We start from the raw sequence: 10,281 nt of genomic DNA on the forward strand, positions 1-10,281 counted from the left end.
ACCCAACTCCGAAAAACAGCCACCAATTAAAGTCTCCACCACCGCCATCACTGCCACCAATGTTGTTTTTAGTTGTTTTCTTCAAACTCGCCTCCCCCACAGTCTACAAAACCATTAGTTGTCTAACAAAACTTCAATGGCGCTACGACGTAGAATTTTGCCAGAACACGCGTTTGCTTACGACAGTTTCGCGCCATTTTATGACGCAGAGATGATTAAGAGGCATTGGAACGGACTGTGGTACTCGACTGAGGAGTTCTATCACTATGATTTGGTAGAACAGTTTTATAAAAGCTTAACTGTTAGGAATGCGGCTTTGAAAGCAACACGGTAATGACAATTCGGGAATCGGTATACTAGAGTTCTGCTTTGATGAAAGATACTTGTCACGGAGGGTGAATACAATCCGACATCTCATTCGTCCCCTTGATCCACCACGAGAACCAATCAACCGGGCTGTAGCTCGGTGGATTGGTAGGAACGTCCCGGGGAAAGACAAAGTCGATGATATCGACTGCAATGTTTGCACGTTCTCTGGATTTTGCAAACAAATAAGTATAATTTATGCATCCTTGATTTAATGTTTAATGTGATTCGAGGAGTGGGGAAGAGCTTGGCGCCTCTTCCCGTATTGATCACTAAGATCATGCTCTCCTTTAGAGCTGTCGCAAGATTTGCTCCTATTAAGATCAAATTGCATTCTAATGCAAGTATTTATACGGATTGCATCCAAGAGACTTGGCCGTTGTCTGAAGAAAAAATGGTTGAGTCAGAGGATGAAAGGGAAGATATGACATGTCTGGATGAAGATGCATTAGATAATTGTAATTCTAATTTAGAACGCATGCAAGTGTTGCAAACTGCCTTGCGGTGTGTTTATGGTATTTGTGGAAATATCCGAGATAGACAGATTGTAGTTCAAAAGAAGCAAAGGAACCTTCGGAGGAGATTTGAAATGCTTTCGAAGGAGTTCGGGCGATATCTTGTCTAACATGGAGACTATCCACCGGCATCAACAAACCCGTAAGATCGCGATTTTCGATGCTTGAGATGGAAGCCAGCTTGTTCGAATAGAGATGCTGACGACGATGCCACCCGTGGAGGACTCGGTTCAACCGAGTCCGACAGGGCATGGCGTCGTCGCCAAAGGACGGATGGTTCAAGCCAATATCCATCCTGGGGCCCATCATCATCACGAACTAGGTGTTCACCATCGGTTGTGTTATTTGTTATTTCATGATTGTTTTATTAGTTGAATTTTAATTCGGTAGTTAAATTTAAATAGTAATGTGTTTATTTAAGGTTGTTTGGATTTAAATTTTATTTTTAATATAATTGGTTATTTTTGAGTCTTGCTTGTTTTATCATAAATCCCACCTTCCGACTTGTTTGGGGGTGGAAATATTTATACGGAGCATAAGTCGTTATATGATCATCTCACGTAAAGTTGTATTGGAGGAAAGGTTGATAATTTGGCGACATCGGCATATCTATGATTTTGTGGTGGTCATGAAATCTAGGAGAGTTTAGAACTTACTATTCTAAATCAAGTATGAAAGATACCGGGATTTATAGAAAATCATGGAAATGGTTTGTTTCCGTTTTCGGGTTTGGAATTTTTCTATTTCCGGAAATTGCCTTCAAACAATTTGGGAACTTCCCGATTCATTTTGGTAGCTCAGAACCTATTTAAACTCCTTTCTTTCTACACTAACAAACCACACTACATCCCACCATTATCCCGCACCTTCCACTCCAAGTTTTTCTTTCTTTTTGCTCTAAACTCCGGTTTCAGCACTTCAGAGCGTGCCTGCGCCCTTTACATTTTTGAAAAATTTAGTCAGAGCGCGACCCACGCCCTCCTTGAGCGCGACCACGCCCTATGTGAGCGCACCCGCGCCCTGCCTTCTATTAACGCGGAAAATTCCAATTTTCAGACGGTCATTCCAGGATTTTTGTGGAGCTATTCAAAGAGTTATTGTGATGACATCTCCTATAGTCATACCTGAACAGTCCTTCAAAGATATGTTGGGCACCGAGACCTATGGACATTGGTTCCGACAAAGAATCCCTGCGATTAGGATGGCGTCATCTCTCGGTAAGTGATGACGATTCATATTCACCACAGCTTACTGCTTATTTCTACGACCATGTTAAATTCTATTGTAATCAGGATGGAGAACAAGAATTCTCTGTCGTAGTCGAAGACACGACACATCAATTCGATAAAAATGTGGTCGCTCTAGTTTCAGGATTACCAATACCGATCCTCGTTCACACATGGTATATATGACCGATAATGCATATCTTTATGATTATACATATTTCCATGAGTATTATGGGGGGCGTATTTCGAGTAATGGACCGAGGGGCGATATAGCATTGCCCTTGGTAGCCTTTCCCTAAGCGTAGGCACCACCATGTTATTCATCCCGATGAATATTTTGGGGAATAATGAGTTCATTTCGCAAAACAAGATCTTGTTGGTGATATTTTCCTCGCTTTAGCTGAGGGACGTCGCCGATATGACATTCCCCAAGTATTAGTCGCTAGTCTTAAGAGAGCCCAAACCATGAGGCGTAAGTATCTTCTTATGCGTGTTAGTAAAGCCGCATCATGCGTAGTTGTTTACGTGATACGTGCACAATTCACAGATTGGAAAAGGGTTAAAGTCATGAGACCCACCAATCGGGTGGTTAAGCTTCGTTCGCGAATAATGACTTGGCGGGATGGCAGTGCGACCTCATTTGGTTGCCCCGTACATCCCATCGGACATGATAACACTTAAGGTTAGCATTAGTAGATGATAACTGGCGACAAGCTTGGCAAATTACAATGGGTGGCGGGATCGCGAAGGAACCTCGTCTTACTAACGAGGAAGAGGATGCTTGCGGGGAGATAAGGTAAGTTTTTAGTTTTGTTAGTGTCTGCTTATGTCCCAAGCAATTTAATTCGGTTAACCCCATAATGGGTGGAACTCTTATAGAGTTGCGTCAGTTTTTATTTCCTATATTAGTACGTTCTAACTTTGTTTTGCAGATGTTCTGAATTTTCACGTTTCAATGGTATTTTTCCTACCCTCTTTATTTACAATACTTTGAGGACAAAGCATGATTCTTGTTTGGGGGCATAGAAACACGTGTAATTAAGGCATATGTTAGGATATAGATATGTATAATATTCATTTGTTTTCTAGTTAAAGTTTCAAAAAAATTTCAAAAAATATAAAAAAATAAGTTTATGCTATACACTTAGGAATATTGGTATTGTTTTCTTTCTCTATGCTCTTAACAACCTAGAAGTCTCACGTAGTTTTTGCATCAGAATAATTGTTAGAAACTTAGGTTAATATGTAGGTAATAATCTTTGCATCTATCTATAAATATATTACATGAGTATCTAAGATTGTTAGCAGTAAGTTTCTGAAATCTAGGCTAGAGTACTTATTCTACAAATCCTGTGAGAATATAGCCTAAAGCCTTATATGAGTGAAACATTTGAGAAATGACACAAGGGAGAAGTAAAATCCAGATAGAGAAATCACACGTCCACTTGCTTGATCACTATGCCATATCCTAAGCGAGAATTTAGGCCCTCTTTGGATCGATATAGCCAGAAATTCAAACCTATGAATTATTTCCGCTAAGTAAGCCCCTCACGAGCCTTTCTTTAGCCTTTCATAAACCACAAATCCTTTACCCCTTTACAAACAAAACAAAATAAAAAATTCAACCTACCCAATTTAGATAAGTCTGAAAATAGAATGAGGAAGAAAGAAGAAGAGAAAAAACACATTGTATACAAAAAGTTAGTTAATTGCTTGAGGAAAATAAAGAAAAAGAAGTTTCCATCCAAAGAAAAGAAAAAATAAAAATAGAAATAAAATAAAAACTCCAAAAATAGAATAAAAAGGGAGTCAAAAGCCAAAGAAAAGAAAAAAAAAAAAATATGGCTAAGGATGGAAACAAAGTATAGAAGCAAAAGTAAATAACAAGGTTTTCTCTAGTTACATAATATGAAGACTCTATTATCTCAGACTTGTCCTTTTGAATATCCATTTCCTTCCTTCTTAAACCATCTCCTAATTCCCGCAACACCTAATAAAGACCTCTAGCTCAATTAGGAATAGGTTAGTGTGATAGTAAGTGGCAGATGTGTTTGATTGACTCCGGCTTCCTTGTTTGTCATTGAGATTGTAAGGTAAAGTGTGCCCACTGCACACTGGAGTAGATATGAAACTTGAGCGAGAGAAAAATCGAGTGGTTTTGTCTTGACATTTATGTGAGGACCTACTTAAGGGCGTTATTCGAAGTTTTCATAAACGAACCACGCTAGGCATTTCATAGTATTACTCATAGTATATATATTTGTATCATAGATGATTGATTATTATGCATATATTAGTTTAGGTTTTTGACTTGGTTATTCTTATTCAATTGCTAGTGAGATGTATAGATAGTTGAGACATGAATGAGGAAACAATAATTTTATTTCTTAGTCGTTGTAGTATAGATGAAGTTTGTGAGTACCTTCACTGGAAAACTCTCACGAGGCTATAACTCGTCCACTAGGGAATTCCTAGTGGTTTAAGGCCTTGTTGCATATGGTCAATGCAATAACTTTTCTTAAAAGCGAGTAGATAGAACTCCATTTTTGGTCACTTATTCTAATTCTCATCTTTGCTTGAGGACAAGCAAAATGCTGTTTGGGGGTGGTTTGATAAGAGCCCAAAACTGTAGTTTTAACCCTGTAACAGTCATACTTTTAGACCAACTATGTGAGTAATAATTAAGAGTTAACACCGACGTGTTTTATGCATTTCAGGTTTCAAAGTCCATTATGTGCAGAAATGTGCCACTTTAGCGAGATAAAAGAGCAAGGGTCGGTTACTAAGGAGTTCCGTGATTAAAGGCCTAGATTCAAGAAGACAAAGCCTTCCTAAAGCCCGGTCAAAAGCTGAAAAGTCAACACGGGCAGAAACAGTACACAAGTCAGCAGAACTTCCGATGGCTGTATCTTTGGACTCAGACCTCGGAATGGGGCCTACCTTATGTCAAAACAACCGGCTCGGAAAGAGATTTCCAATGGTCCAAGCCTTGACCCAATCAGAGGAGTAGAAGTGGACGAAAAGTCTGTTGAAGCCAACTGCAGCTGAAGAGGCCTTTTTGGACATCTGAAAATATTGGGTTTTGGGCCTGATTCTCTGGCCCAAAACATGGCTCCAAGCCCATGCACGATTTTTGGATATGGACATATAAAAACAAAAGCTTAGCTCTTTGTTAATGGTAGCTAGTTAGACCTAAAACAATATAGATAAATTCTAGATCTAGTTTTATTAATTAAATTAAGTTTAGTTCCATTTTCAATTCTTGTTTTAGATTAAGTCTTTGAATCATTGTTCTTGATTAATTAGATAAATAAAATAGTTATTTTTATCAATTTCGAATTGTGTTATTTCAATCTATTAGATCTAGTTTTAATTATTGTTGGTTACCATTTCTTAGTTGTTAATTAGAATTTAATCATTGTTTAGTTTAGATTAGTAAATTTCGAATCTTGATAATATGTTTAGTTTAGATTCATATGGGAATGATTGCGGAATGATTCAAGGCTAAAACCTCCATTAGAGGGGTTGATGAAGCCTTGATGAAAACTTAGTGGTATAGTGTAGAAGCATTGTAGTGTCTATTCCAATCTAGAAGGTCGTGATTCGCCATGAGAATGGGTGGACGACCTCACATGCTAGTTAGTACTCGGTAGAAATGCCATGAACACTAGGGATTAGAACTTCGAATTTCTTGTAAGAAGAGCGTAAGAATCGAGATACAAGAATCTATGCTAGGCTATTAAGTTGGATTCGAGGTGGATTCAATTCCCTCTAATCCTTTATCTAGATTCAAAACAATCATATTGCCATAGCATTCGTAGTTAGATTCAATATAATCAATTTCATATAGGTATCGTAGTATAACACACCTTCGTAAAGCTCTCATTGACTTAAAGACCGATTAATTAGATTAGAAAACAATTCCATGCTAGAGCACTAGGAGTGAAACGAACTTCCTACTCCACTATATCTCATAGGATTGAGAGTAGAGAAATCTTTGATAAGCATATAGGATCATAAATAGTTTTAGTTTACTTACGTTTTGAGTTTCATCGTTCATTTCGTAGGTAGACTATTCAAATTTATCAATTATCAACAAAGGATGGGTAATGGCTGTGAGTTTGGCTGAACAATAAGAAATGGTATGGTTGAATAGTGCAGTTGGTGGAGATGAAGTATGGTTGTTTAGGTGTGATGATTGTCTTAAGCATGGTGGAAGAGTGGCAGTTGATGAATAATCATGGTCCGTACTTTATGCGTGCAGAGAAGGATAATGTTCTGGATTTAGTTAAGGGTTTTTAGTATGTGTGGTGCTTTTAGGCCGGTTGGATGGATGTGGCATTGGTGGAACAGAGTATGTAGATTATAGAACATAGTACCTGAGATGCAGCCTGGTTCGCTTGGACGAGATGTCTTCTGTTGGTAGAGCGGTGTTGAGTATAGAGCGTAGTACCTAGATTGTAGCCTGGTTGTTTGAGTGAGATGCCTTCTAGGAGTATTCTCATACTCGTGCTGATGGCTTGATCTGATGTGTTGTTAACGTGTCTTCCACGTGTTTTTGTGTGATTGGTGCTTGATGATGGATGAATATATGTCCTTATTACACATACACACCCATATCATTTTTTGATGTAATGCAGACAGGGGCAGAATTAGGATTTTGATGATTTATAATGTGACCAAGGGCGGAACCAGGATTTTCTATAAGAGGAACTACAACATTGATTTTTCATTTATTTATTTATTTTTGAAGGGACCAATCAATCAGTGTCACACAAAATTAGATTTATGTTTGAGTTCATAATTGGCTTGCCTCGATAAACAAACTAAGTATTATGTATAAATACTATATTAACTAGTGCACCCAGTAAATATTGTTCTCTTAGTGGGAAACATGTATATATCCTTGTGTAAGTTAGGAAACATGTATACACTCCTTTGTAAGATAGGAAACTAAATCCCTTGATTTAGTACTTGATTGGGTAGCTTGCACGTACTACTCTATTTATAGAGAACAACAATTCTCAATGAAACACACACATGACATTTTTCTTATGGTTATTCTTTACATGGTATCAGTTTCATTTTCTTTTCTATCTGCTGCTATTATTTTTCAAAGGCTTAGACTAAAAACCCATAAACAACACAAGAGAAAGTTATCAATAATGCTTCAAACCATTTCTATCTCCACTACTCTGACAACCCAGCTTGGCTCTTGTCACACAGCCTCTCAAAGGCGATAATATGGCTATGCATACGGCTCTAAATGCCAAAAAACAAGATTTGCTTTGTTGGTAATAAGTCTGTAGCTACTAAAAAAAGTGATGATCTATCATTACGAGAACGATGATGTGATGATATGGTCCAATCTTGTCTCCTTAATTTAGTTTCTCGCAATATTACTAATAGTGTTATCTACGCCTCTGCTACTTGAGAAATCTGGACAAATCTCCAATAATGTTTCGTCTACAGTAATCTGCCTCACATAGTAATGTTTCTCACATTTATCAACTGTGTAGAGACATTATTGCACTATGTATACAAGAAATCTTTTCGTTGTCGCTTAAATCACCAAGCTAGAAATGTCTTTGGGAGGAATTGTGGTCCTTACTCATCATTCCTGGCTGTTCCTGTGGCTCTTCAAAGTTAAGGTTATACATCAATTCTAGCAACAATTTTATCTAATTGATTTCTTAATGGGACTCAAAGAATTATTTAATGTTATTCGAGGACAGCATATACTCCTCATGGATCCACTTCCAACCATCAACAAGGCTCCTTGATTCTTTAAAAAGAAAAGCAACAATTTGAGGTTGCTTAATCCCCAACCACAATCGAAGCTACTGCCTTAGCAACATCATCCAATATCCACAATTTGCATAATGGGCCACAAGGTAGTCGATGCCCTTGTTCTACTTGTGAACATTGCGGATGGGTTGGTCACACCATAGAAAAATGTTATGTCTTGCTTGGCTACCCACCTGGTTACTGATTACAACAATCTGGAGCCCAATTCCAAAAGCAACAAGACCATCCCCGATGATGCTACCTTGAGCGTTCCATCATTTACTGCAAAACAATACCAACAATTGTTGAACATGATAAAAAAGAAGGTAGTGCACAACCATATGTGAGCTTAGTAGTTAAATAACCTTTTGCTTCCACCAAACAATCATGGTTAGTTGATACTGGTACAATAGATCACATGATATTTGATCCTTCGTTCCTTATATCCCACTTTTATTACTGATCTTTCTATTTCATCTGTGAAGTTACCAAATGGTACCCGGCTTAGCACCAGTAACTGACATTGGAACTATGCATCTCACAACATGTATTCATTTTAATAATGTTATATGTATTTTCATTTTTGACTATCTCATTTAAGTTAGCAAACTTACTCATCCAACCATTGTCCCCCTTTTTTTTTTATCACGATTCATGTCTATTTTTAGAATCGACACACGAAAAATAGCGATTGGGACAGCTAAACAACCACGATGGACTCTATCATTTCCAAGCTCCATTGGTTCGAAATAATTTCCCTCAAATAAACTTCACATCTCCTAATATTGTATGGCATTTAGGCCATATATACCCATATGGATTTTGTTATATAGTGAACACCCACTTGCAATCAACAACTTTATTCCTAGATGGACGATGTGTAAGTATCCAAGTCTGATTAGAATATAATGTGCATAATTCTTCTTCCATGGCTTGTTTATAACCATGATGAGATAAAGAATCCCTGTAATTAGTGGGAGCAAATACATAAAACATGAATGTAGCAAATCTTATGACCGGAACACGTAGATGATCATACAAAACATACTTTTTGAAATAGTATAGTCAGCATATTTTGGATTTAGACAAGGAGGACGCACACCTCTTCGGTGAGCAATAGGAATTTACAGATCATAGGACACCAGATCTGTAGATCCATTTGCTAGAGAAGGAGACATAGGAGACATATGGGAAGAGTGTCAATTAAAGATTGTTCTTCATCGGGAGACTCTTATATCTTAGTATTCTATGGATTAATACCTTCATTTGGCACATGTATAGGCAGAGGAACAAATTGATTATAGTGCTTACGGCTTTGGAACTTCAATATTACTGCTCGTTAATACCGAATCTTGAAATACACTAGGAGGCATAAGTCCTTCCTCAAATGGTTCTCAATCACTTTTCCCTTTGAAGAGTAGTATGAAATATCCTAAAAAAATGTAATATCAGCACAAACATATGTTTTACGAAGAGTAGGACTATAACATTTATACCATTTCTTTTTTTTAAACAAATATGCTAGGATTAGGCAGACCCCCACCTGTATTAAACTCAATGTTTCCTTACATAGATTTTTCCATTTGCATCCTCATTTACAATGGTTTGTAATTCATAATCTAAGGGACTAGCAAAATGGATCAGAGACAACTCATAATTATGTACAAGTCCTGCAAGATAGTCAGCTACCTTATTCACTTCTCTAAAGACATGTGAAAAAGTAATATAGCTAAACCTACCTTTCTTCCTTTCGATAGCCGCCACCACATCTCTACAGTACCAGAGAGGTTTCTCTAACTTGTTAATGGCATTTATGGCTCTCATAGAATCAGACTCCACCTCTACCTCAGCAAAACCTTCTAGTATGCATCTCTCCAGACAGACCTCAATAGCCTTGAGTTCTTGGAAAATAACTGATTGGTGTCCTCCAGTCCCACTAAACGCTGCAACAACTCTACCTTCCTTGTCCCTCATCACGCCTCCGTGACTTGGACCACTCTTGTTTAGAGCCTCATCTATGTTAGCTTTAATCCTGTTGCCCATTGGATGATTCCATGCATAATTAATATTCACCTGTTGCTTGAACTGGGTGGTGATGTTTAACCTGAGGAAGAGATTTCGAGCCTTGACAGTATCTTTGACATCATGTCGCAAGACTTGTATATAATTCCTCAAATCTCGAGCCAACTTGTTGAATAGTGTCTCTGGAGGTTTGGAGGTTTGCTGGAACCATCTTTCATTCCTTTCTTTCCAGATACTATTCACCAATGCACAAATGAATATTTTGTAGATCTCCCCTACTTCTGCGTCTCTACTCAATCTCAATAAGGAAGCTCATTCTCGATTTGCATTACTAGTATCAGTAGAAATTCCAAACAACCTCTTTA

At 37.7% G+C, this 10,281-nt stretch overlaps 1 protein-coding gene across 1 annotated transcript; it reads right to left on the reverse strand.

Moving 5' to 3' along the window:
- Positions 1-9,448: 9,448 nt before the first annotated feature.
- LOC147504643 (uncharacterized) lies at positions 9,449-9,937 on the reverse strand. Its single transcript, XM_086605295.1, has one exon. It carries the CDS (start codon positions 9,935-9,937, stop codon positions 9,449-9,451), a length of 489 nt encoding a protein of 162 aa, XP_086461421.1.
- Between the last annotated feature and the right edge of the window lie 344 nt (positions 9,938-10,281).

Source organism: Coptis chinensis, chromosome 4 (genome assembly GCF_015680905.1).
Source record: "Coptis chinensis isolate HL-2020 chromosome 4, ASM1568090v1, whole genome shotgun sequence".
NCBI lineage: Eukaryota > Viridiplantae > Streptophyta > Magnoliopsida > Ranunculales > Ranunculaceae > Coptis > Coptis chinensis.

Bases quoted from the DNA above. Each gene is read 5' to 3' on its own strand.
- LOC147504643 (XM_086605295.1), bottom strand. From the start codon at position 9,937: ATGGGCAACAGGATTAAAGCTAACATAGATGAGGCTCTAAACAAGAGT.